The sequence below is a fragment of the Leuresthes tenuis genome, unplaced genomic scaffold, assembly GCF_036924035.1.
Source record: "Leuresthes tenuis unplaced genomic scaffold, fLeuTen1.0.hap1 SCAF_14, whole genome shotgun sequence".
NCBI classification, from domain to species: Eukaryota; Metazoa; Chordata; class Actinopteri; order Atheriniformes; family Atherinopsidae; genus Leuresthes; species Leuresthes tenuis.
The window spans coordinates 13,134,432-13,160,285 of record NW_027325368.1 but is presented as its reverse complement, the minus strand read 5'-3'; the positions used below and the strand labels follow the sequence as shown (position 1 = coordinate 13,160,285).

The window sequence follows — 25,854 nt, the reverse complement described above, 5'->3', positions numbered from 1 at the left end:
ATTAAAAAAAATTGCATTTTTTCTATTCTTGTGAAATTTGCTTCCATTTCTTAAACCGATAAAAAAGTTTTTGTGTTTGATTATAAACCACTAATTTCCTTTTGTATGCACATACAAAAAATACAAGTCAAATGTATTACAAACATGTCGTTATACTATTTATTGTCCATTCGCTTCACCACTTATGGAAATTTCTTCAGTTCTGGGCCATTATCTGCAAGGAAATAAGGCGAGATGAAATGTGAACACTTCACAGAGAGCCTCCCGTGTGTAAACTGAATGATTGCAGGGTCTAAGCTGCCTTCCTCACCTCACTGATCCAGGGAATGAAAGAGGCTACTCGGGTAAAGACTGTGGGCTTCTTTGGGGTGTTGCACCCACGTCCATCCACAAAACTAGTGATTCCTTCAACATACCATCTGCCGTCTTGGCCCTGGCAGTTCAGAGGACCTCCAGAGTCGCCCTGCAAGTTTTGGGCAGAAAGAAACGGGAGCATTGAACAACAGTTCAATCAGTTTGTCTTACAAAAACGAAACATGGAGGTCTGAGGTTGCTTCTCACATGGCATGCTGACTTGCTTTCTCCTCCTGCACAGACCATCGTTGTCTTAGCTGAGCTGCCCCACCAGTCACTTTGACTGCAGACGCTCTGACCGACCACAGGAAGCAACGCCTGCTGTAGCGTCGCTGCCCGCGGACCCCCAGCTACAGAGAAAATGACTTGTTTATTTGAATATCATTTGATGCATCTCTGGAATGTCGCAACAATTCCGTGTTGGTTTCCACAATGACACGAGACACAGCTCTTACAATAGAGACGTCCCCAGCCTGTGATGTAACAGGGCTGGTTGTGGGAGAGAGTAGCACCATGCTGCGGCAGGCAAGCAGGCTGAACCTTGTCGCTGAAAGCGGCACTCTTCTCCAGTTTAAGCAGGGCAATATCATTCCTGTGTAACAGAACAATACCATTAATCAAACCTGTAGGTATGATTGTTTTTATAACGTGTTCTTTTCTACATGTTTATTTCAGATGTGCAAAAATGATTTGTTTAGCTGCTCTTCTTTTTAAGGGTTTGCATTCTTTATATCAAATAAAAGACTCACAGGCACGACTTACCCACAGGATGCACAGTTGTCATTCCATTTAGGATGGATGAACATTTTTGCCACCATGATGGACTGCTCAGGTCCCTCTTCTTTGTTCATGTCATGCTCAGCGAGAACCACTCGGTATGTGTGGAATCTGAGAGGGGAAGCAGAACCTCGTCCGTTCGTTTAAAAGATAGACATCACTTACGTCATATAAGAAAGGTTCCGATCAGTTCCCTGGTCTCTCTGGGAATTGTATGTGATCCTTATATTCATTCAGATACTACAAGCACCATTTTCACTTTTATAACAACAGCCAATAGTTGAGATTCAAATGCCAGAGTGAAACTTTTACTGACGTGATGCAATGTGCAGCAGTCAAAACCCAGTCAGGAGCGATAAGTGTTCCGCCACAAGTGGGGTAGAAAGACTCCAAAGAAACCTAAAGTGTATGACAAAAAGGAATTTTGTGATACTGGAAATCAGACATAATTTCAGGTCATTTGCAGTAGCTAAAAAAAAATCATATCAATTATCTACAGTATTTAGTTTGTTGTAATATTCATTAGACAACACATTAGATTATGGAACAACCATTTATACTATTGAAATATGAAGATGTACAGACTAGTTTTTGCACCGACTCACCTGCCATGGCCAGCTGTAAGGAAGGGCTTCTTCCCCATTCACCACACGGTCGGTGTTGGGTCGGTAGCTGGGCACACCACATCCAGACACTTAAACACAGTGTGAGACTAATGAAGCTGTTGTTAAAGGCTCCCCAAAGTATAACCAGATTTATCCTAAATCAAGGTCATCAGCTTGCTCCACATTCATTTTTGGTGGTTGCCTCCATAAAAAATGACTAAGGGTTTAATCTGAACTTACCAGTAGTGACAGCAAGCAGGAGGACAAGTTCCAGTTCCATATCTCGTTCGTCCAAAAGTAGGGAGCTATTAGCAGGAGCTGTTTATAGGAATCAGTCCAGACAAAACCAAACACAGTCTGGGAGTTTTCCTTGTATTCTCCAGGTGGCAGGTAGCCTATCGTCAAAGTGTACACTACACACCAGTTGCAGCTTGACATATTCTGTTTGTACAAAACAATACAGAATTATTCATGTCTTATATTTCATCGGCAAATCAGAGTTTTTATTTCCAGTTATGCATGGGGTAAAATATCCCAGCTTGATTTCACTGATTGACCATTTAGGCGTTCACAGTATCCAGCATTAGAGCTGTATGGCAGTGCTTCTCTTCTCATGGATAAATTGGGAGTTTTTTTCTTCCATTAATTCCATGAATATATATATATATATATACATGTGATCAAACAACTAAAATTCAAAATCAATAGACTTTTTCTAAACAGTCAATTTTATGTTGGATTTAAGGGTAAAGTGCTTTTGTCTGTAACATTGCTGTGTCAGCGATCTGCACCACGTTCCCCGCCTTTCACCCTGTGGTAGCTGGGATAGGCACCCTGAACTGGATTAAGCAGGTATAGAAAATACATGGTTGGATGGACATTGGGGTATGTTGCTCAGACAAATTTGCAGTTTAGTGTCCAATAACTGGTGCTCAGTAACCACTTTTGTCCCGAATTTGACAGACAACAGGTTGGACAGCTTATAGCACTCTATATTCTCACATTTCACACTGGTCTCCTTTAGGTGCAGAGTTATGTTAGGTTTATTTCTAAACAGATTGCGCACAGAAAGGTTTCATCAATGTCCTTGCTTTCAGCAAACACAATGGGGTCCCAGGTTTCACATCTTCTCTTTGCCATGAAGAAGAAAAAGTGCACTGAGGGTGGAGTCAGACTGCAGCAAGTAAAGTAATCTGGTCAGTGCTTTAACTGTGAGTCTCAGATTGTCACCGTGGTGGGAATAGAATTCAGAGGCTTTACTGACACAGAAGTACTAATTAACACTGTGCAAATACTCTGTTTCAAGTAAATGATATAATGAAGCTGTCACACAATTGATAAACGCATTTAAAGGGTGGAACTGTGACAACCTTTGGCTTTTTTGTAGTTTGAGAACCTCTTGAATTACATTGTTAAGCTTCAACCGATCATCAGTGGACTTATCAGATGTTCCACATGAAGTGAAAACTTAGAGAAAGAAAACTAAATGAATAAGCCCCTAGAGCACAGACACAGGTTGTGCTTTTCTTTGAAGTTGATATAAACATTTTGTGTTTGTAAATCAAAACACTATGGAGATGCATGAACTAATGAATTAATTGATTAAGGAATAACTAAAGATAAAGAAATTCAAATTCACTAAATGCAACTACACAAAGACTTAAAGCAAGTATAAAGAGACTGAAATTTATTTATTTATCTATTATTATGAAATATTCAGAATGTCCCACAATATCTAAAGAGACTTATAACATGTGTACAGCGTGAGTCTCTTTCATTCTGTGTTTTACAGGAAGATTGTTAGAAAAAGAAAAATTCTAAGAACTTGGTAAATGCCTGAAAAGAATGGATGGTTTTGGTGAATCTAAATTGGGCAGTTTGATGCGTGTTTGATGCGTTTTAAGTTTTCAATTGTCTATATTTTGGGGTTAACCATCGAGAGGGGGAACTAGACGTTCGTTTTAGCTCCGATCCAACAGGGGTCGCTGTAAAAATCCATGCCTTACCACAGTTGTTAGGCAAAGAAGAAGAGTTTGTAGTTTAAAGATGGCGCTACCCGGTGGTCAACTCATGCGACTGAGCTCGCTCTGCAATCTTGCCAAATGCTTTCCTACCAGTGTAAAAACAGCGTCCAACTGGAGCGGAGAAATGCGGTGGTATAGGACAAAAGCTCGAAGCTCTCAGGAACATGGCACGTCGTATGTTCATAATAAAGAAGGTGAGAGAAAAATGCCGGCTGGCTAACGTTAGCTAACAGGTAACAGCTCACAACATCGTTAACTTCAAGGACATTCATTGTGTAAAAACCCATCATTCGTTCCTGTTTTCTATTTCAAGATATTTCTTCTGTAGTCATTTAGTTGGCTGGAGTGGTGTATGCATATGGTTGACCTTTTTCTCCGTCTGACTTTTGTTTTATCAACTAGGTAATGTTAACCCAGACCTCCTGAAGGAGTTCCCAGATCCTAAAAACCTCTTAAATAACACAATTGCTCGGTCAATGGGGATAAGCGACCCGTCCCAGCTTATCCAGTACAGCTGCACAGAAAATGCGGGTCTCAAGGTCAGCACGGTCATGATGACATAGCTGTTACGTATTCACAATATTCGTGGCTTTTGGCTCAGCAAGTGTGTATTGCAAATGTGTTTCTGTAGAAAGCCATCGTCACGCTGCTGTGGCCCTGCGCGATTAAAGAGGAGGGTTATGCTTCCAAGAAGGTCGATGCAGAGAGATTTGCTGCCGCCGCCGCTTGTCTCAAGCTCAGGGTGAGCAGTTGTGATAGAAGAAACGGACACATATTAACATTTTATCTTGCCAGTGTGCAAATATGGATTCTCACCACTCTGTTTGTGCACAGGAAATGGGTGTGATTGGTCCAAACAATCAGCTCCCCAAGAGGAGAGCTGGTCGGGGAAAAGGAAGGCTACAGTCCCAACTTTACGATAATGAGGAAGACTGCTTGCCAGATAATGTCCATGTTGTCACACCCAGAGCAGAGGAACGATTGCCTCTTAAAGAAGACTCTTCCAATGTCTCTGAAGCTCTTTCCCTTTTTCCACAACCTAAGTCTCTCCTGACCAGGGTTGTCCAAGTGGCCACATCATCCAATAGAATCAGGGTTAGTAAATGTCTTCTCTTTCTGCACTGCCAGCTTGTCAGTTTTAGCTGTCCTTATTTTTGTAAGTTATTCTGTAATATGTCACTGCAGGAACTGATGCAGTTCAGAACGTTAGGAGGAAAGGTGAAAAAGTGTGAGCTGACTCTGCTTTGGCCTGAGGAGATGTCATTTACAGCCACAGCGAGTAGCCGAGTGGCAGCGGAGAAGAAAGCTGCAGCACTGGCCTGCATGAAGCTGAAGGTGAGGCGAGCTTTGTTAAACAATCATACCATTACCTACATGTCAGAACTGTGTCAAGACCTGTAATCATGCCACCTGCTGCAGGAGCTGGAGCTGCTGGATAAAAACAACAACCCACTCACTCATGCCAAGTACCACCGAGAGAAGGTGAAGGAGGCAGGAGAGCGTGAGAGGCGTCCGCTCCCACTGCAAGTCCCAGAGTACCTGAAACAAAACATGAGGGGGTACCTTGCACAGGTTGGTTCTCATTCCATATGGGTGAGAGTTAGACTCTACTCATTTATTATGATCACTAATGTTACCCTTTTGTCCTGATCTTGGTCATTTTAAATGCTACAAGCACAAATATTCTTCTTAAAATAAAAGGATATAGATACATATATCATATTTATGTATGAATATTTAAGTTATTTTCAAACCTTGTGGAAAAAATGTATTTTAATTTTTCACAAAGCCACTTTGTGACCACCCAGATCTGTATTGGGCTAGGAACCACAGCTTGGGCCTCTATAATAATCTAAATGTATTCAATTCATGACTCAGTAATACTTAATTTTTTCTCACAGTACCCAGTAGCAACAGACGTTCAGAAACTATGGGAGGAAGAAGAGGCAAGAGGACAGCAGACTGTAAACCAGGAGGAAGAAGATGAGGATGAAGACTTTGTAACTGATGCTATCACCGGCAGGCCGTACAGGCCTCTGTCTGAACGTCAAGCTCAGCTGCTCAACCAACGCCTGCAGGAGGAATGGGAAAGAGCAAGTCCCGGGCTGTGTGTGGAGCTGCCTGTCGATGCCCACCGCCAGCACGTCATCTCAGCTGTGCGGTCTTCCAGGGTGGTCGTGATCGCCGGCGAGACGGGATGTGGCAAGACGACACGGATCCCTCGCCTCCTGCTGGAGGAACACGTGAAGGGTGGGAAGGGCGCTGAGTGCAACATCCTGGTGACTCAGCCTCGCCGGATCAGTGCTGTGTCTGTGGCCCACCGCGTTGCTCATGAGATGGGACCAGAACTTAAACACTGTGTGGGATATCAGGTAGATGCAACTTTAAAGTAGAGTTCTGTTATTTTTCTCACTGAACTGAAACTTTGAAGTGCCTTGAGATGACATCTGTTGGGATTTGTGTTCATAAAACTGAATCGAACTGAATGTTTTTATTACATTTTTTTCCAGTCAGTTGGAGCTGAAACTTTCTTTTTTTTTTTTTTTTTTTTTTAAATAGGTCAGACTTGAGAGCAGACCTCCTGAGCGGAGCGGAGGAGCGATGCTCTTCCTGACTGTGGGCGTCCTGCTGAGGAAGCTGCAGTCGAATCCGACTCTGAAGGGAATCAGTCACATCGTAGTCGACGAAGTCCATGAGAGGGACATAAACACAGACCTACTTCTTGCCTTACTGCGTTCAAGCTTAAAGGAGAACCCTGACCTACGAGTTGTGCTTATGAGTGCTACTGGGGACAACCTGCGGCTGGCTAAGTACTTTGGAGGCTGCCCTATCGTAAAGGTGCCAGGGTTCATGCATCCAGTACAAGACAAATTCCTGGAGGACCTGCTGAGAGAGATGGGACGTCAAGCTCCAGTCAGGGAGAGAGTGGAGACAGACAAGCAGGTGAAACCGAAGACTGCCAGATTTGTTAGCTTTTTCATGTGTTAAGTCCTTTCATATATAGGTGACTTGCATATGAAGTGTTTATCTACTATGTAGTTATTTTTCCATGGGTCTCATGAATTTATATTCAATGTTGTTTAAGGGAGGACTTGTCGAGGCGTCACCAGATCTGGATTTGGTTGCTGATATTCTAGAGCACATTGACAGAACTGGAGAGCCTGGTGAGTAACACAATCTCAAAACAGTAAGGCATAAGTGTTTTAATACGGTAGCCTCAGTTTTTTGTTTTTCTTGTCCTACATCTTCTCTATCGTTCTGTAGGAGCCGTGCTGTGTTTTCTCCCTGGGTGGCAGGACATCAAAGCAGTTCAACAGAAGCTCGAGGAAAAACCACGCTTTTCTTCAGACTCGCACATGATCCTACCGTGTAAGAAAAAAACAGACAGATATACCAGGAATTTCTTTCTCCTGCTGTCCAAAAAAAAAAAGACATAATTTCCTCTGTTTTAATTCTAGTGCACTCTAGCCTATCGGTGGCTGATCAACAGGCTGTGTTCCAGCACCCAAAAGCGGGACAAAGGAAGATCGTACTAGCCACAAACATTGCTGAGACCTCCGTTACAATAGACGACATCGTGCATGTTGTGGATACAGGAACTCAAAAAGAACAGAATTATGACCCACGGACAAAGGCTAGTATTTACACCTAACTTCTGTGTCCTGTCGGGATCTGTCAGCAAACGGCTTCATGATGAAACTAATCCCTCTGTTTCGTTTTCCAGGTCTCCTGTCTGGATACAGTTTGGGTATCTCGCTCTAATGTCACACAAAGAAAAGGGAGAGCAGGACGTTGTCAGCCAGGCCAGTCCTACCACCTGTTCCCAAGGAAACAGTTAGACTCCATGACTCCCTTCCCCGTTCCTGAGATCCTGCGTACACCACTCGAGAGTTTAGTATTGCAGGCTAAAATTCACAGTCCCAACTCCAAGGTACTTGAAAAGAGCTTCTAACCCATTTATTTATTTATTTATTTTTAGTAATCTTTTTCTGCCAAATTAAATGACAGCTTGGAATTGCGTGTGCATGTGTGCAGGCTGTAGACTTCTTATCCCAAGTGTTGGACAGTCCTGAAAAAGAAGCTGTGAGAGATGCTGTGCAAAACCTACATGATATAGGTGAGTGACTAACCCTCATTTATAGCAGTTTCTAAACGTCAGTGTCCAACTAAATTCCCAACATTGTTTTTCTTTGGCAGGGGTTCTGGATAAGACAGAAACTCTGACTCCTTTAGGAGAACGGGTCGCCTGTATGTCATGTGACCCACGGCTGGGCAAAGTGCTGGTCCTGAGTGCTATGTTCAGGTGTGTTCTGCCCATGTTGTCTGTCGCTGCCTGTCTCACCAGAGACCCTTTCTACAACAGCCTGCAGAACAGAGCGCTCGTCAGCAAGGTGAGCTTTAATCTGCTTGTAGCACAACTAGCAACAACACCGGTGTGTCCCCTGAACAAGTCTGCTTATTCATTTAGGTAACGGTAAACTATGCTTTTGTATTTCAAATCTGCCTTACTAGACTATTCCAAGGATGGCTCTCTGTTGACACTCGCCTCCCACATGATTTCAGAGCAAGACTTCAGAGTCTCCCTCTGTCTGAGGCAAAAACAAGAATTTTAATTTTGACATGAACAGTTGCCCTATGAATTATAGTTTAGGGCTCCCAGTAATGCTTTCTTTCTCAGGGTTGCACCAATGCCAAATATTTTTGTCCCTATTAATCGATTGTACCCTAAAATGTGTAAAATACCAGTTTGTTCTTAATGCGTTTGATTTAGATGTCGTTCAGTCATTTGTGTTTTGTCTATCCAGGCCAAAGAGGCTCTGAGCGGCTCCAGCTTCAGTGACTATCTGGTGTTCAGTAGAGCGGTTCTTGGTTGGAGGAAAGTTCAGCGGGAGGGCGACAGAGAGGACAGAGAGGAATTTCTGGCAAAACATACTCTGTCTAAAGCTAGTCTCCGGTTTATAAATGGTTTGTGTGAATTACACGCACAATTAAAGAGTGGCCGAGGCAACTTTTTTTGACATTTCTCATTTTGGACTCGTTTCTTTCTGTGGCAGGTCTTGTCTCTCAGTTTTGCGAGAATCTGCAGGAAGCGGGACTGGTTTCTCGTGCCAGTGAGTGTCAGCGTCACACTTCTCTCTACAATGAGCACAGTAACCAAGATGAGCTGCTGAAAGCCGTGCTTCTGGCTGGACTGTATCCCAACCTCATTCAGGTACACGGCAGCATCCCAGAGTGACCTTAGGGAGGCTTATTTTAAACCCCAAAACTTGTAAATCATCATTTAGTAAGATGATTGTTTTTGGCTTTTGATTTTTGGTCACAGTTGCTATGTATATCAGTCTAAAACCTGCCTCTGCTCATTGGATCTTGAGTTCCACTTGCACTGCTTAATGAGGTCACATTTTAGCTTGGCATGAATTCGCCTGCTGTGTTTCCAGATGAAGAAGGGTGTCATTACCAAGGATGGGCGCTTTCGTCCCCAAAGTCTATCTTTCCGCACACTCGGTGGACCGGTGCTGCTTCATCGCTCCTCAGTGAACAGGTTTGACAATGCTCAGAACTTCCACTGCTGCATTATCTGCTTGCATGCCGTACATCTGAACTCTGTCTTTTGATGTTGCAGAGGAAAAAATGACCTCCCCAGTCGTTGGCTGACATTCTTCGGTGCTGTCAAGTCTAACGGGAATGTTTTCATCAGAGATTCTTCTGCAGTTCATCCGCTTGCCCTGCTGCTGTTCACAGACTGTGATATCACAGAGACGGGTATATTTGTCTGTGGTCTAATAACACAGGTGTTGTGGTGTTTGTAGGTGTGAGAGTTGTTAGTGTAGGACTGGAAGATGTGGACATCAGTTTTGGTAATGGAGGTCAAAATGCTGTGTTTTATTACATTGTTCAGTCTGAAATCAAAAACATGTTTTCTTTTAGTGAGATTGTGTAATTTTGTCTTAAAAAAGTAAAAGGGAGCTCTATTGGTTTAGTGTATATAATGATTGTCAGAAAATAATACGTTACCACCTTTGAAAAGTTTGATTTTTCATTTTCAAAAATGCACTGGGTCCATCTGGCTGTATAGAAGTTACTGGTAATTTTTTATTTTATTTATTTTAAATTTTTTTCTAAACTGCCACCACTGTGAGTCTCTGTTATTCAGTGTGTTGCACTGCTCCGAGCCACTAGAAGTCACTACATCCTACATGCTGTCTGAGTGCAGCAGTAGATATTCTTCTTATATTTAAAAAGAAAAAAAGTAAAATGAATGCAGCATCGCCATCATCCATCTCTTTAATTTTCAACTCTTTACCTGTTAATGCCTGCCTACAACATTACACTTATTCCAGATCTGCTCCAGGTCTGTTAGGATAAATGCAAAGGTAGTCTGACTCCTTAACTTTTTCTTTAACTCGGGAGAAGTAACTGATTTTATTTTTTTACTATAGTGGCTTGTATTTATTCTTATGCACAACAAATGGATGAATCGGTGATTATGAAGGATTTAAGAGGAGCTTCCCCCAAGCATCAAAAATAAAATCTTCTTCTTTTTTGTGCGTTTCTCAGTGAACGGTGACAGGGTGGAAGTTTCATTTCCCGGACGCTCTCTGGTGCGCTGCGAGCTGTCGGTTGAGATGTGGGAGCTGCTGTGGGAGATGCGTACTTCCATTCAGACCATGCTGTACCGGAACCTCAACAATCCCAGCAATGCTAACACGACCCAAGATGGAAAGCTCATTTCCTTAATTGTAGAGCTGCTCAAGAACACAGAGTCGAACCCTTTTACTCCCAGTCAAAGCAGAGAAAGTGAGGTGGATTGAAAGTGACTGTTATCTACACAAGCATGTTTGCTCTGCCTGCTGGTACAGGGGAACCAAAGAGGATAAAGTTTAGTTTTGTTAGCACTTTTGAGTAATGGAGACAATTATTTCCCTTAAATGAATCGGTAACTCTTTACAGAGCAGAAATCCACAGTGAACTATTCGCTGTTGCTTTGTTTTCTTGATAAATGTTGAACTCAACATGTTATGTAAAAATCCATCTTTTGGAGTTTTGGACTTTTTTTTTTCTCCCATTATACTGAATTTCAATTGCTTTCTGAAAGGCAGAAGTTGTGTTTTACTCTAATGAGTAAAGACTAAGGTCTCTGAACTTGATGATAAATAATGTCATATTTATTATAATAAACATTTACATGCCAACATGAGTAGGATTTTGAATATTTTATTGTCTGCACCGATTGAAGCAAATGCCGCCTTTATTTTCGTTTTAAGAAAAATCCTTCATGAACTTTATATTAAAGTCGGTCAGGCGTCTCAGTAATTCTTCCATGATGTCCTGAGTGGTCATAATGCACAATCTGCAGAGATAAAAGAGGGGTGTGAAATCGTATTAGAGGTTTTGCGCATTTGGCATATTTCAACTTTGATATTAACCACTCGTATTAAAAAAGAAAAGTTGTTCTTTATATAGCCAAAGTCTAGTATTTCTTAAGTCTGCATCTGGAGTAGGGCTTGTCTCATACCTGATGTGGTAGGTTCCCTCCTTTTGTCCGTACTCACATCCGGGACTGACCATCACTCCAGCCTCCTCCAGCAGTCTCATACAGTAAAATGTATCTGGTTGCATTCCTACTTCCTAAAATATCCACAGACCTCTCATGTTATGGTACACCACTGAAATGGCACAATTTTCTTTTAATCACTCCACCCCCCTCTTCCCCCATTAATTGCATCATATTGCTCTGCTTTATCAGTATTTGACCTTTGCTCTCTGAATGGCTTTAAGTGGGAGATACACTCTGGGGAATGCAAACGCTCCTCCTTCCACTGGTTGGCAGCTGAAACCCGGCAGGCTGTTGAGAACCTCAGAGGCCCTCTTTACATTTTGAACCAGTGTGGTTCTGATGTGTTGAGTCTCCTACACAGGACAGAGCAGACTTATGAGAGCCAAGAACAATTGCAAAATTCAGACTAGAGTGCCACGTGTTATTAGCTAGTGTGTAGCAAAACTGCACTGCGTCTCACAGGTCTCACCTGATGATAAAGAGGGTATGAGGGGTCTCCTGGCTGTGGAGGGTTTGCCATCAGATCCAGAGCAATCTGGCCTAACACAGGTGCGCATGTATCAGTGGAGAATAGATTGTAGATGTATTTCATAACAGCTGGGTCCAGATTTACAAGTTCAACATATCCACCACGCAGTCCACACCTGTTAGGAGATATTTGTATGAAGTATCTAAACGTTAGAGATCAACTGGTAACCATTTTAAAGAGTTATCTTCTGCAACATATTGTCATGGAATTGTTTGCCATTTTTTTTAGTATCTCTGCAGGGACTTTTTTAGCATTTACAATAAGTATAGGCACTTGCTGTTTTACAAACGCTTGCAATTGTCCTTATGCTTTCTGTCAGAAATCAAAATTAGGCTCAAGGTCGCTGGATCCAATTAACACAAACTCTGGCTCAGAAGCTGGCTCAGAGTTGTCCGCCTCACAAAATGATACTATTGCTATTTATATTATTTATGTTTGCTGTGCCACACAGTGTTATGGGAAACTAACATTACAAGCCATTCAAAGTTATGGGAAAACGAGTTCAGACAGACAAAAACAGTCTCACTAGCTACACAATGTTATGAGAACCAACGGGTGGGAGGAAGCCTCCCCCCATCACATAAACCTTAATTCTTGCAGCTTTTCTCATAGTATAACTTCATGATTTTCCTAACACCTTCCTGCAACAGATCATAGCGTCTTAAAAGCTGTTTATTAATTGTTTAAGCATTGTTGATGAATTTTAAACTTTACAATTCAAGTGTTGCCGGCTTCTCATTCTTATCATTTTGTTGACGTGTTTTGTCATTCCGTTCATTACTCTAAACTAAAGCATGGTATTTAATTAAAGTTTTGAGAGGAGAGCCTTTTCATGAGTTGATGACACACTTCAGCTACACATCAGGGCTGAAAACTCACTCCCCCATCACGCCTTGGGATGCTGAGTGGAAAGAGGCCAGCTCCACCGTGTCTGACAGAGGAGGCCCCATCTCAGCCAGAACTCTTTTATAGGAGACAAACTTGCTGTTTTCCCCATAAATGCATTCCTGATAGACCTATGGAGGAACACATAAATCTGTGAGCGGGTTTGTCTTTTTTTCACAGTATGCTTGAACAGATTATGATACTCTGATCCACCTCATCAGCCAGAAGGAGGAGCCTCTTCTCTGAAACAAACCGGATCACCGCTTGCATTGATTTTCTGCTTTGAACGTGACCTACAGGCAATGTCACACGAAAAAAAAAAAACAGATTTATGTGTCCTCAAAGGCAAAACTGCTAGATAATCCTCATGTTGACTGAATTTTACTACCTGCTGGGTTTCCTGGGTTGATGACATACAGAGCAACAGGGTTACAGACTTCCTTCGCAGTCTGCAGCGCTCGCTCCAGCTCCTCCACCTGCAGCGCCCACCCTTGCTCCTCACTTAGGTAGTAGGGGATGGCTGCTGCTCCCAGCTCCATAATGGACAAAGTGGTGGTGCAGTGGCATGGCACCGGAGTTAATACTCCTGTTCTAGTTGAAGACTCAGGGTTCACCAGGATCTTGAAGATGTTCTAATTCCCACAGTAAAAGATGGATTGGGTTAACCTGATGACCAATGATAAGAAGGGACCATTTGCAGTGTGGGAGTGATACTACCCTGAGTGCCCACTGTGAGCCGGGGGTGATGTATATATTTTCGGGGTAAGATGGAACCCCACCATCCCGTTTTGTTATGAATTCAGAGACTCTTTGGACTATTTCAGGTATACCTGCTGTAGCCGTATATGAACCTGGGGGGAAAAAAATAGTAAATTCAATTAAAAAAAAACTGCAATGGCTTTGTTTGTACGGGTAATGATGTACTGAAAAGGCAGGCTATTTGCTCCTCGAAGCAGCTGCCAGTACTCCGAATAATGATTTAATGTATGTCTGCAAACTGTTACAGAATACAGCAAAGTGTTTTCATGTGCGGTTCTCCTTGACTAGTAATGTAATGGTGGAGGATATGTTGTGCACTGGAAGGCCAGGATGACTTCCTAAAGAGCTGCTTGTAGGATTTCTATGAAGGCAAATCATATTTGACTCATAAAGACCCGCTCAGACGAAGCCTTGATGCTCTCTTTTAATATAGGCTATTGCAGTGATGAAATTAGAATTGAATGGGTTATTTCATTATTACTGTTTTTTTTTTTTTTTTTAAGAAATGAGTAAAGATATGCTCAGGGAAAATAAGGATTAGAATTTCGTGAGTAAAGCACCTCCACAGCTGTTCCATGCTTGTGTTGTAAAAAGTGATCCTGGGAACATTTCACAGATAAGAAAAGACTGGCTTTACTTCAACACCAGCAAATTCTAGGATTGAAGGACTCTTAATTGAATACAAAAAGTATTTATAAGCTGTGAAACTTGCCAAATGCAGTGTTATTGAGTCCAGAGAACAGCCCATTTCTTTCTGTTTTCTTTCTTTTGTTGTTTAAAAGTCTAATTATATGAAGAAATATTTCATCTTTACCTGATTTCCTTTTGGAAATGAGGTAATATGTTACTAACAAAGCCTTTAGCAGTAACAGAAATATTGACCAAACTTTAGCATGTCTCTCTAAAGCAGGCAACACTTCAACATACTGAAAAACAAAACACAAAAGTTTTCACAACTAGACAATTCTCATGCAAAAATATGATGTGTGAACATGCAAATAGTTTATTTGTACACTTCATTTGACCCGATTATCATCTTTTCATCATAAGACCACAGGATGGGCCTTACCTACGCTCTCTCCAGCACATCTCCCCAGCAGTCTCTGAGCCCTCTGTCTGACATCCATTAGCAGTTTATCGGTGTTCATAAGCTGAGGGTAAAGACATGCTGCCAGAACCTGTGAGACAGTGTATGCCTGAGATTCTTCAGTCAGAACATAATTAACAAGCTTGCACGGTCTTCCGTGGGTCTGAAATTACCTGTCTGACAAATGACAGCGGCCTCACACCTAACCTGTGTGGGTCACCCCATGAGGCATCTATCACCTCCCTGTAAGGCTTTCTTAGTCCCTGTGGACATGTAAATAAAAACAGATACATCACAGGTTACAAAACTCTTGCATCTGTACATATTGCAGATATGTGAGAATCAATGTTTGTCTATACCTGTCCGAGTTCTTCCTTGATCTTGTTTGCCCGCTTGGCCAGCGCTGAATACTCTAACTGCTTCATGTTCTTCACATTCGAGCTGATTTCCTGCAGGACAGACATCTCTGTGACTTGTCTTCACTTCTCTCTGACCAGACGCTGAGATGTAGTGAGCTGAACAGTTTCTGTCTTTCTCAGACACATGATGCTTCAGCATTTGTCTTGTAGTTAAATATATACATGGAAGAAATGTGGTAATATGTGCCTTATTAACAGACAGTGCAGTCTACTGTAAGGACAGCTTGTGGGTGGCATGGTGATATTTTTTGCCTTATTCCTTCCTCACCTAACTTAAAAAAACATGAAGTGAACAACAATTTACTTCTTTGTTAAATGTTAACTTTTAACCTTCACCATGCGTGACATGAAAAAACAGAAGTGTTTTCTCTCAATTAAACTGAATTCAGATCTGTCTTATGTCCATCCGTTTCTTTTTCATTCATTTGAATTTATTTCTACAAATATAGTACAGAAAATTATTACAAGTAACATTAACTGTGTAAAAAACAGATTAACAGCAGGTTCCTTGTCATGTGGAAGAGAAAAGACAGAATCACAGTAGAAAATATAAACAGGGTTTCTGATTTGAACCTCTGCAGAGGCTTTCTCTGTGGAGTTTGCATATTTTCAGAGGCTACACCGAATAACTGTCCAGACTGTAACCAGACTTTTTATTCACTGCCAACTGGGAGAGGCTTTAGCCGCTCTGACACTTCACAAAGTGATGACCGAGAGTAGATGGAAGGTTCAAAGGTTTCCATCATGGTGATGGAGAGATTGGGAAACATCAAGAATGGTTGCATGTACAGATGTGTCTGCGTCTCCTTCTTTATCAAATTTTTAATTAAATGAATTAACATATAGTTTTGTTAACCTGAGAAAACTGTCACATGTTTGAATTTATCCAAAGTTTACTTTGATTTATGAACGGACAAGAAAAATAATTCTCAGTACACAAAAGAGGTTTAAAATCAAGACGAACTCACTCATGCTTCGCAGCTACACCAAAAGCACTTATAACCCACCGGCTCACAATATCTCACCACAAACACACAAATGCCAAGTAAAGAAAAAAAAAAGATCAAATTTGGCTTCAGTGTTTAGTGAAATAAAACCGGTTCACGGTGGACTCTGTAATCACTGATCTCAGGTTGTCAAAAACCAAAACTGTGTAAATCATTCACAAGCAACTGGCAAAGCTTTACTGACTGCACACAACACACTCATTTTCAGAAGTTCCCATACCTAATCATTATTTATCATATTTATCATATCATATATCATATATATATCATATCATATATCATATATATATCATATTTGTTTAATTTAGGATGGTATTTAATTGATCTGTTCATGAATCTATTTGGTGACTTAGACCTGACAATAATGCCGAAAACCTAAGAGAGTTTTGATAATTAAAATGAAACCTTAGACAAACAATGCAGTGAAATTCACAAGAAGAATACTATACAGTTTATATTTATATCATGTCGAGAACAGTAACACTTTATAATAAGGGTGCAGATTATATACTTAAGTGATCCTTAGTTAATGCATGACTCGTGAGTTAGTACATGATATGATGTTGGAAAAATCTTGAATTCCTGTTTGTCACCATAAACTTATGATCAACTCACTGGGATTTATCAGATTTGTTCACTCTAAATAATGACTTAATTTCTGTTAATTCACTGTTACTTCAGACAATAACTGATTTGCCATGAAATTGCTTGGTTTCCATGAGTCTTCATTTAATTCCTTTGATTAGTAAGAATTGCAAGAAAACGTCACATTTTGTTACAAAAATATCAACTCATGTTTTAAAAAATCTAACCGGTTATCAGAAGCATATATGCTTCTGATAACCAGTCCACATCAATCACTTTTCAAAAAAAGCACGAAAGGCCTCCCCCAAAAAAACTGTGACAAAGTAAATGTGAAGTAATGGCATGAATCAACTGAGCTGTCATTATTCAGTACTGACAAATGGGAAATCGGGTTATTTCCTGCAATAATTTCGATAACAAATCAATGCATTAACAATGATTTACGATTGCATATGATTTATACCCTTGTTATAAAGTGTTACCCTTAAAAGTTCATATTTAGCTGGTGAATTGGCTCACCAATTCAATGTGTATGCAGCATTGTATTGTTTTCTGTTAGAATAATTCATCTCATTCCAGATCAGTAAAATTTATATATATATATATATATATATATGGCACCAAATAATAAAAATTACGATTCAACAAGAGTTGTTTATTGAGAAATATTCAACATGTATCATTGATATTTATTTTATTTTTTGTCATCCATTTATCTTCTGTGTGTGTGTGATTTGTTCCTTAACAATAATAGCCCTGATTAACAAAATCTAAAAAAGTAAGTATATTGGATTATTTTTTTTACTTTTTTTTAAATACCCATAAACGAATGCAAGTGCAATAAACAAATACGTGCAATACTTGTATCCCCTTTCTTCATATTCAATGTAGGAAAGTTTCCGCGCCCGGTTTCTACACGGAGCTAAATACAAGACGGACTTCTCCGCTTCCTGTTTTGTTTTTCTTTCGCTCCTCTTTCGTTCGGGTCGGGTAGAAATGGAAAAGATTGCGAGGCGAGGAGACGACCACAGCCTGCCCATAAACAAACGCGATAACTCCAAACAGCGGTGGACCATATAGACTCAGCAGCAGAAGCGGGCAGCCGTGACGACCCTCACTCCGCTCCTGGTGTCCGCGACATGGCACTCAGCTCGGGCGGCTGGGCTCCCCCAGCTTCGGTCCCTGCCTCGTCCCAACAGGCTGCATGCGGCGGGCCTCCGTCAACTGCTTGCTGCAGTACTGTTTTAATGTCGGTCCGTGTTTCGGTATCTAATTCCGGAATCCGACCGCTGTGCCTCCCCGGAGCAGGGAGCGAGGCTTTGCGCCTGCAGCTCAGCATGGACCCGAGCCGGGCCGGAGAGTTCCGACTGGCGCTGCGAGATACGAGCGGAAACCGCAGTGTGGTGAGATTTCACACGCAGACCTGTATGTTTAGAGGAAGAGCTGTCGTTATCCGCTCCAACACGCTCGTGATGATCCACCGTATTGAATTATATCTATATTTTGCAGCACCATAGGCCTGCACGTTGCTCGCCTTGTTTGGGAGCTGTCAGGCACGCACATGCAGCTCCGCGGAAACATACTTGGAGATAAGGATCCGCTGTGACAACTACTAACAGGAAAACGTACATTTAAATAGATTCAAACCGTCTGTTGGGTTTACAATAGTGTTGTTGGCGAATCTTGTAGATTTACTTTCGTTTTAAGCTTCATCATAATGTCAGCCCACTGTGAAATCCAACTTCTTTAACGCGTCATGCACCAGATCACCAGCTGATTCAGGTCTTGACATTTAGCCTCGTTAACTGTTATGCTGATGCTGCTTTCCAGGTAATAGTGAGATGAGGTACCTCAGAAATGAGTTTGAGCCTTGAATGGGTGGAGTTTATTACTTTTCAAGTCAGTTTAGCCTTTTTTTATTAGATGCTAAGAGTGTTAGGGTTTCATTCTGTTGGAGTAAATAAAAAAGCAGAACACAAAGCTCATGAATTAAACGTACCTTCATTGCTTTTGTGCAACTGAACTGAGCTGTAGTGCAGCTGAATGCGGCTAATGAGTGCTTAAATCTGCTATGGAGCTAAGAAAATTCTCAGACGGATGAGTCTGGTTGTGATACACTGCATATCTCCGTCAGCTTGCCAAGCTCGTTGTCAAAAAGTATATTTTTGAAGGCTCCTGCGGATACAGCGTGCAGTTAACTTTTGTTACATCTCTCTAAGATGTCACACAGCAAAACACAGACAACCCTCCTCCATTTCTGATGTGAAAGAACCTTTTGCATGTTTCCTGATGTGATTTACAGATGTGAAGATGACATGTTGGTTAGGGGATAATAGCTTCAGATGTTCCTCAGAGCTCTGGCTTTAAAGCTATATCAGTCTGTAGGTAAACAATGATTTTTATGATGTAATGAGATAGTATATTGCATGAGAAGTAGAATACTATCCTCACATTGGGTGAGCCCAAAGCTGAGTATTCTTGGCACATCAGATCTTTTGCATAACAGCTGTTTGAGTGATTGTTACAGCTCCATCTATTCTTCTGGTTCACTGTATGATGGGAATTTAGCGCCTGTACAGCGTTTCCAAGCTTAAACATCATGACACGTAAAGTACTTGTTATGTCCAGTCGCCTAACTTTATCGATCGTTAATGTTGTTTTCTACATCCAGTCAAATGTAGACACTTGATAATAATTCAAAGTGACCTTTGCACTCTGTTCGGCTCACCACTTCCAAACTGAACTCTCACATCTGTCCCTCCTTTTTTTTTGTCAAGTTTGCCGCCTGACATCTTCCTCTCACCAGCTCTGAATCTGTTTTTCATGTCGAAGTCAGTCAGATTCCACCCACGACGATCAAAACGTTTCCTGATTTGCACGCTTTTGACTTTGATCGCAGTTCCTTTTAGATCATCTGTGGGACTTTCTGTACACAGTCATTTCAGCGAATCCACGTTCGCTCTATCTGCTCTCTGGCAGGGAGGTAAATCCCTCTTTGCCGCTTTTGTCTCCCGGCAATAGTGCCTTTAAGTTCCCTCCATTTCTACGGTGAATAAGAGGAAACAGATTATGCAAAGGAAACATCACTGCTGCCAAATTACCTCCCTGACGACAGTCTGTCTGTGTCGGAGTGAGGATTTCACGCAGTATTGGCCACATTCACGGGGAATATTTCCTTTTCCTCTGCAGCATATACTTCACTTCCATCGGTCCTTTGCACTTTTTTGAGTGTTGAGTTTAATGAAGGATAAGGGTAGTCTGTAATGCTCCATTGAACTAATACACAACTACTTGCAGGATTTGCTAAAATTCCAAACATTTGTTCCGGCTTTTTAAATTTGAGATTCTGTGAAAATCTTTGCAACGAACAGCGAGATGAACCAAATCGGAGGCATTCTAAGTTGATGTTTGATTTTGAGAAACGTCTGCTGATTTCACATGTTGTTCAGAGCAGTTTTGCATTAGTTTGTCTTTTTTTTACCCTCAGTTCATTGCAGAGTTTGACCTGCGCTCGGTGCAGTATGAGGTCAAATCCTCGCGCTGCCATGAGATGCGTCTTGCTGCTCCGCCTCATGACTGCATCCGCTTCAACTTCCGCTGCGACCGGGAGGCCGAGGAATGGGCCACTGTGGTGATGTCGTCACTAAGAGAGGCACACAGAGGTCAGTTTGTGGACTTTTTTTTTCTATTCAGAAAGTCTGAGCTGCATTAAAATAGAAAAGAAACAGAGGTTTGTTTGTGAGGATGATGTTAGGCATCAGCCCTTCACCTTCACTCATTTATAATTACATGCATATTATGCTTCTTATTCCATACATTAAACATATTTATTATACATGAACTCAGACACCAATATGGGCTTTAGTCTACTGCCTGAGGACATTCCCAGATGTTGGCTAGAGCAGCTGGGGATTGATCCACCAACCTTCGGCTTGGCTCCGCCTCCTGTGCCTTTCTGCGGCACATACTTGTTTAATTAGTTTTAACTTTGTTTTAAGTTTTCACTGCAGAGGTCAGACGTAGAGCTCCAAAGGTTTCAGTCTTTTTTTTTTCCTTTTCTTTTTAATAAAGTGGCTGAACGTTGAGGGATTAATAACCACCAAACAAATATAAACACAGGCGTCCCCTGGTCGCTCCTAACACTGTTTAGTTTGCACAGCATATAACTGCAGCATCCTCAGCTGGGACTTTTATTGCTTGTTGCACCATTTTCTCCGTCCCAGGGTTCTTTTTCTGTCTCAAAACTACCGTAGAAGATGACGTTCAATAAAAATCCATTTTCAGAAATTAACAACTGAAACGCGACACGACGTTCCCACCGTGAACCCCATGTGAAAAGGGATTAAAAAGTGTTGAGGCTTATGTAGCACCTGCTTTTGCCTGCTGGGTGAAAAAAGGTTTAGGAGACCGCGGGTTTCACTCCTGTTTCAGAAAGGCATTGCTTCCAGTGGAAAAGATTCTGCGGTTAATTTAGCAGATGGAACAGCTTGAGGCTAAAAGCTTGAAATGTAAACAAACCACAAATTAGAAACGCTACTTCTCGGATATAAAGTGTCCGAAAGATCAACACGATTGCCACAGTGATGCGTAGATTTAAGATGTTTGTGTTTTACTGGGACATTGTACATTTGTCAGCTCATTGCAGCTGGTGTAAGTTCTGAGATTGAACTATTTCTTAGTTATTTTGAGTCTGTTACCAACCAGATGTTACGCAGTGTTTTAGTAACAATTTCCCCTCATCTGACAGTTGCAAATATTAACACGTGCGAATCAGATGGCAAACCGAACAACGCTCCAGCAGCGACTGATCAGTGGAGCTCAGCCTCGCTGCCACTCTGTGGTGAGTAGCTCTGCCAGGCGTTCTTCTTTCTCTGCTCACAACATGTTCCAAAAAGCTCCCTTTTGATTTCTAACCTGTGCTTTCCAGAGGAGCTTTGTCTGGAGCTCGCTCGGGCGATCGAGGCAGGTGACACTCGGGCTGCTTCACAGCACGCCTCGGCGCTGGCTCGGCAGAAAGCTGTGCTGACGATACAGCTGTCCCAAAAAAACTACGCTGATGGAGAAATCAGGTGAAGAGGGCTGACATGGAAAGGACCTGCACTGTCCTTTAGGCTGCTGTGTGTATTCATTTACATATTTGTGTTTCAGTTTGTCGGTGGTGGTGGAGGATGTTTCTTCTTCCTGTTGTGTCACAGTGAAAGTTTACCCCTACATGACCGTGGCAGCGCTCAAGCAACAGGTCAGAAAGCTGCCAGTTGCTAAAATGATAGTGTGTGGTGGGTTTTCTTCCACTGACTTCCACAGCGCTTCTTCTTCAGGTGTTTCTCGAGTACGGCTTCCATCCTCGTGTGCAGCGCTGGGTGATCGGTCAGTGCTTGTGCACCGAGCCGAGGTCGTTAGCCTCTTATGGGGTGCAAAAGGACGGCGATACGGCGTATCTTTACTTAATTTCTGCCCGACAAGCCCGCATTACACGCCAGCTGTTCCAGCAGGACCTGGAGGGTGCCCTCCTCACCCCACCTCTCCCACCAGGTAACGGCCCCACCTCCCAGGACTGGAGGGGCTACAGCACCCTGCCCTCAAGGCTTCCCCACAACAACCAAGGTGAGTCCAACATTAGATTTAAGAACAAATCTGCACTGTATTGTCGATTTTGTACTTTTTTTTTTTTTTAAATTCAACTTGCCTGTGTTGGCCTGCTTCAGCCTTTCTGTGCCAAACCGCAACCTGCTGCAGTCCTGCTAGATGGCAGAGCTAACCACTTCCAAACCATTACCTCCTGTTTGTGTCAACTCCCTGAAGTTACACCTAATGGAAACTGGTTGAGCTGTACATTATTAACTGAAACAAAGAGGACAATCGGTGCCACCAAAGTAGATATCAAGTGTTTGGGGCGGTCAAGTTATTAAACTCGTGCACCGTTGAATCGAGCTATGGTTACAGCTTGACTGTGCCATCGAACTGGATCACCATGTTTGCAAGAGGTATATGCATGCAGGAGAATCAGTTATTAAAAAGGCAGCATGAACAGCAGAATTCAAAGCAAATCCCTTAACTGACCGTGAGTCGACACATTTATTACAATTTAGTCAGACTAATGTGTTACATGCACTTTAAAAGTCTGGTTTTGGTTGGACGAGCACAATAATCATTTTTTTCTTGTGTTATCTAAACACGCTTACTATTGGGAAACGATTCTTCCATTTCTGCAGCATCCTCAGAGTGTAGCAGGTGTCAGTTTATTCATCATCACAGAATACTAGGTTATGTAACAAAATTAGGATATATTTGATGACTGTAGGAAAATATGTCCTGATAAACCAAAATGAGGAAAGCTTTGCAGAGGCCGGGAATATATAGAGTGTATCCACTGCTGGGGATGTTAACTTGCTGCTGGGGTTTAAGCAGAACAGGTCTGAGGTCTGTGTGTTTAAACGGCACCATTTGCAGTAAAAATGCAGTTTGGCTGTTGTGTCACGTGACAGATAAAGACCACATTTGTCAATGCTCAGAGGATGAAAAGCTATCTGTCTTATCAACCTATAGTTGCTCAAAGAAAGGATAAAGTTCATAAGCGGGCCTCAAACATATGCTTGATTCCATATATTGATACTCGGTCCTCAGAACTTTGAGAATCTCTGCCTAGCGACACGCAGCAGATGTGACCAAAAATATTAGAATATTGTTAACCAGGACTAAAATGTTGTTAGTTAGAGGGTTGTTTTTTAAATTTATTTTCATAGCACCACACTGCAACAAATGTTAATCTCAAGTCACTTCAAAATCCAAAGAAATTCCTCGAAAATGACTGTCTTATTTTTTTCATTTGACTTTGTGTTAATTCAGTGTTTGTCACTCTGTTCGCTGATACCAGCAGGTACAAGCGGAGGGAACGAGCGATCGGGTAACATCAAAGATGTCCTCGACATTGAGAAGCTGCAGCTCAATGATCACGCCCACAAAGCCAGTAAAACACAGGTATCCAAGCAAGCTATGCCCATTAAAAGGCTGTGGATGCAGTGATGCTACACATTAGTAGTTGGTTAAATGTTGGAGGGAATGAAGCTTTTTCTCACCAAGAATCAGAGTTCTAAGACATAAAAAGGCACCTATGATCATATCCGAGCTTTTCAGTGAGGTGAATACTCGATTAAACTGTACCGTCTGCTCCTTTCTCACAGCAGACAGAGTGGGCTTGTCCTTCATGCACTTTTATCAACAAACCATCTCGCCCTGGCTGTGAGATCTGCGCTACAGCCAGACCTGACACTCAGAGCTGTATCCAGCAGGTACGACACGATATCTAACATTGGAGACACTCCTGTTAACGTTTCCCCTCGCTGACTCTCACCTCTTTTTCTTTGTAAAGGAAAAAGGAAGGAGAGAAGATCGGGGAGAGTCTGGTTTAAGCAGCAGCTGACTGCCCATCATCATCATCACTGTCTGGATTTCACATCTCGCTCACTTACACACACACACACACACACACACACACACACATAAACACACACACAGAGTGAGGAGGCTAATTCTGCCGCATCAATGTTGACAAGATACTCACATAAAGACAGTCGAGTGCACTGAGAGTCCTCTGACAGCTGGCTGGCTGCTGAAGACTGGAGCTTTAGAGGCACTGTAGCATGACGCAGAGCTGCACCGGTCGAGGCTCAGACGATGAACTGCTGACGGAGGGCTTTGTCTGTTTATACAGACAACATGACCATGACATACACACGCATTTGGCCAGACCTCCTTTGCTATTTATTTTAGAGGGTGTGTGTGCGTGCGGCGCAAAAAACGACACAAGCAGCCTGATATTTATTTTCGGGGTGAAAGAGGTGATGAAATTTCTTTGAATCTGATCACAGCTGAGGATGAGGGCATGTGTCATCCTTCGGTGTCTGCCAACTGTGAAGTGAGGACAGAGGCGAAGCCCTGCGCAATACCCCGTTCGGTCCGTTCGTGCGACATTTACATCGTTGGTGCCAAAATAAATAATCTCGGAAGAGCAAAGACGGAAAAAGAGACGAGGCTGAGAGGAGAAGCAATGGGTAGTTTACAGGGTTGTCAAGTGCTTTTCTTTTCTTTTTTAAATAACATTGTATTTAGTGTATTATTTTTACCTGGATGCATAGAGTATTTGATGTACATTTCAGCAAGTGGTCTAATTATACTCAATTCCCTCTGAGCTGTGACAGCAAAGGAATGATCTGTTTTCAGTACATAATCAAACTATAAAGAAAGGTATCTGTCTGAGTGCGAGTTATTCACTTCTCAACGTCTCCTTCGATCTCCTCTACTTCTGGTCAGACCCAGGATAGAGTAGTTTCCTGAATAATAAAATCAGGAGTCCAAAAAGAGAATGCAACAAAGAATATTCAAGTTAAAAATGTGTGCTCCGTGTGAATTGGATGCCAGCAACGGTTTCTTTTTTTTTTTAAATAGCTGTGACGGTGGCACCCCTGTGTAGCATCACTTCTTTTAATAACACTTTGTAAGCTTTTCAGTTTGTATTGCTGATTTAAGCAAGTAATTGTCCTGAAAGATGTGCAACAAATGCTGTGCTTAAACATTCCTGCACATGTTCTTCAGCAGCTTTGGCTCCCTCCCTCATCATTGTGGATGCTGGCTGTTTATCTGCGTGCAGGACAGTGGGGTCGGTCCTTTCTTCAGCTTGTAGAGGTTAGCGGGCCGCAGGACAGCTTGCCGTTATCTCCTCAGTGCGTCTTAAACGAGATCGGGTCCAGGAAAGAGTCGGTCTTTCGGGATCGTTAGCGTAGAGTTTTCATCTCGGTCCGTGGGTTCAGCAGGTTTGATCTTCGGGCCAAAGGGCCTGAAGATCAGACATTCACAACTCATTTTGAGCCTTTTTCCTTTTGTCTGCAGCGATTTATTGGGACGCTGTGAATTTTGAAGCTATGAAACTGTTTGGCCACAGAGTAGTAAACTCATCTTTACCCAAAAACGACTGTCTCCACCTAGGATGAACTTTCTATGGCCATTTTTTTCCCCTTTATTTGATCTTTTTTAGCATGGCACAACTTCTCCAAAGTTTTCTTGACCCTGTCCCCGCTATTTGATTCTTTCACCCAAACAATGTTGCTGGCATTAAATTCAGAAAGAGCATGTATCTGCATTAGTTTAAACATTGTTCTCATTATACTATTTTACTTAAATATAAAGTCTAGATGTGAATGGAGATGTTAATGTAGCTTTTGCAGAGAATGAGTTTTTACATGGACTGTATTCATTTCAACAGAATAAC

At 42.0% G+C, this 25,854-nt stretch overlaps 3 protein-coding genes across 5 annotated transcripts; 1 reads left to right on the top strand and 2 right to left on the bottom strand.

Annotated features, from left to right (window-relative positions):
* Window positions 1-41: 41 nt before the first annotated feature.
* On the bottom strand, window positions 42-2,259 carry LOC140268790 (chymotrypsin-like elastase family member 3B). Its single transcript, XM_072363776.1, has 8 exons — window positions 1,977-2,259; window positions 1,737-1,825; window positions 1,448-1,530; window positions 1,117-1,242; window positions 810-946; window positions 562-704; window positions 311-463; window positions 42-214 (listed from the first exon to the last, which is right to left on the bottom strand). The coding sequence occupies exons 1-8, from the start codon at window positions 2,014-2,016 to the stop codon at window positions 197-199; spliced, it is 789 nt and encodes a 262-aa protein (XP_072219877.1). The 5' UTR covers window positions 2,017-2,259; the 3' UTR covers window positions 42-196.
* A 1,518-nt stretch (window positions 2,260-3,777) lies between these two features.
* Window positions 3,778-10,958, top strand: dhx30 (DEAH (Asp-Glu-Ala-His) box helicase 30). The gene is made up of 19 exons (XM_072363769.1): window positions 3,778-3,954; window positions 4,163-4,299; window positions 4,392-4,502; window positions 4,595-4,855; window positions 4,946-5,095; window positions 5,180-5,332; window positions 5,662-6,132; window positions 6,320-6,703; window positions 6,846-6,924; window positions 7,025-7,129; window positions 7,219-7,394; window positions 7,485-7,691; window positions 7,796-7,877; window positions 7,958-8,151; window positions 8,566-8,725; window positions 8,815-8,972; window positions 9,199-9,302; window positions 9,384-9,523; window positions 10,319-10,958. Exons 1-19 carry the CDS (start codon window positions 3,783-3,785, stop codon window positions 10,570-10,572), a joined length of 3,498 nt encoding a protein of 1,165 aa, XP_072219870.1. The 5' UTR covers window positions 3,778-3,782; the 3' UTR covers window positions 10,573-10,958.
* Window positions 10,959-11,008: 50 nt separating this feature from the next.
* Window positions 11,009-24,285, bottom strand: LOC140268789 (alanine aminotransferase 2-like). 3 transcript variants are annotated; one of them, XM_072363773.1, is made up of 13 exons: window positions 24,151-24,285; window positions 20,071-20,232; window positions 14,938-15,027; window positions 14,752-14,841; window positions 14,561-14,669; window positions 13,450-13,583; window positions 13,121-13,364; window positions 12,946-13,025; window positions 12,727-12,863; window positions 11,788-11,962; window positions 11,516-11,671; window positions 11,277-11,389; window positions 11,009-11,111 (listed from the first exon to the last, which is right to left on the bottom strand). In XM_072363773.1, exons 2-13 carry the CDS (start codon window positions 20,161-20,163, stop codon window positions 11,021-11,023), a joined length of 1,512 nt encoding a protein of 503 aa, XP_072219874.1. In that variant the 5' UTR covers window positions 20,164-20,232; window positions 24,151-24,285; the 3' UTR covers window positions 11,009-11,020. The 3 variants fall into 3 exon arrangements, with proteins under 3 accessions (XP_072219874.1, XP_072219875.1, XP_072219876.1); XM_072363774.1 differs by lacking the exon at window positions 24,151-24,285 and adding an exon at window positions 21,504-22,203; XM_072363775.1 differs by lacking the exon at window positions 20,071-20,232.
* Between the last annotated feature and the right edge of the window lie 1,569 nt (window positions 24,286-25,854).

Coding starts and splice junctions, on each gene's coding strand:
- LOC140268790 (XM_072363776.1), bottom strand. CDS start 2,016: ATGGAACTGGAACTTGTCCTCCTGCTTGCTGTCACTACTG. Junction 1,531..1,736: donor CTTACAGCTGGCCATGGCAG/GTGAGTCGGTGC, acceptor CATACACTTTAG/GTTTCTTTGGAGTCTTTCTA. Junction 705..809: donor AGGCTGGGGACGTCTCTATT/GTAAGAGCTGTG, acceptor TTTTCTCTGTAG/CTGGGGGTCCGCGGGCAGCG.
- LOC140268789 (XM_072363773.1), bottom strand. CDS start 20,163: ATGAGGCGGAGCAGCAAGACGCATCTCATGGCAGCGCGAGGATTTGAC. Junction 14,670..14,751: donor CGCTGTCATTTGTCAGACAG/GTAATTTCAGAC, acceptor ACTGTCTCACAG/GTTCTGGCAGCATGTCTTTA. Junction 13,026..13,120: donor CAACCCAGGAAACCCAGCAG/GTAGTAAAATTC, acceptor CATTGCCTGTAG/GTCACGTTCAAAGCAGAAAA.
- dhx30 (XM_072363769.1), top strand. CDS start 3,783: ATGGCGCTACCCGGTGGTCAACTCATGCGACTGAGCTCGCTCTGCAAT. Junction 5,096..5,179: donor TGGCCTGCATGAAGCTGAAG/GTGAGGCGAGCT, acceptor CACCTGCTGCAG/GAGCTGGAGCTGCTGGATAA. Junction 7,130..7,218: donor CTCGCACATGATCCTACCGT/GTAAGAAAAAAA, acceptor TTTTAATTCTAG/TGCACTCTAGCCTATCGGTG.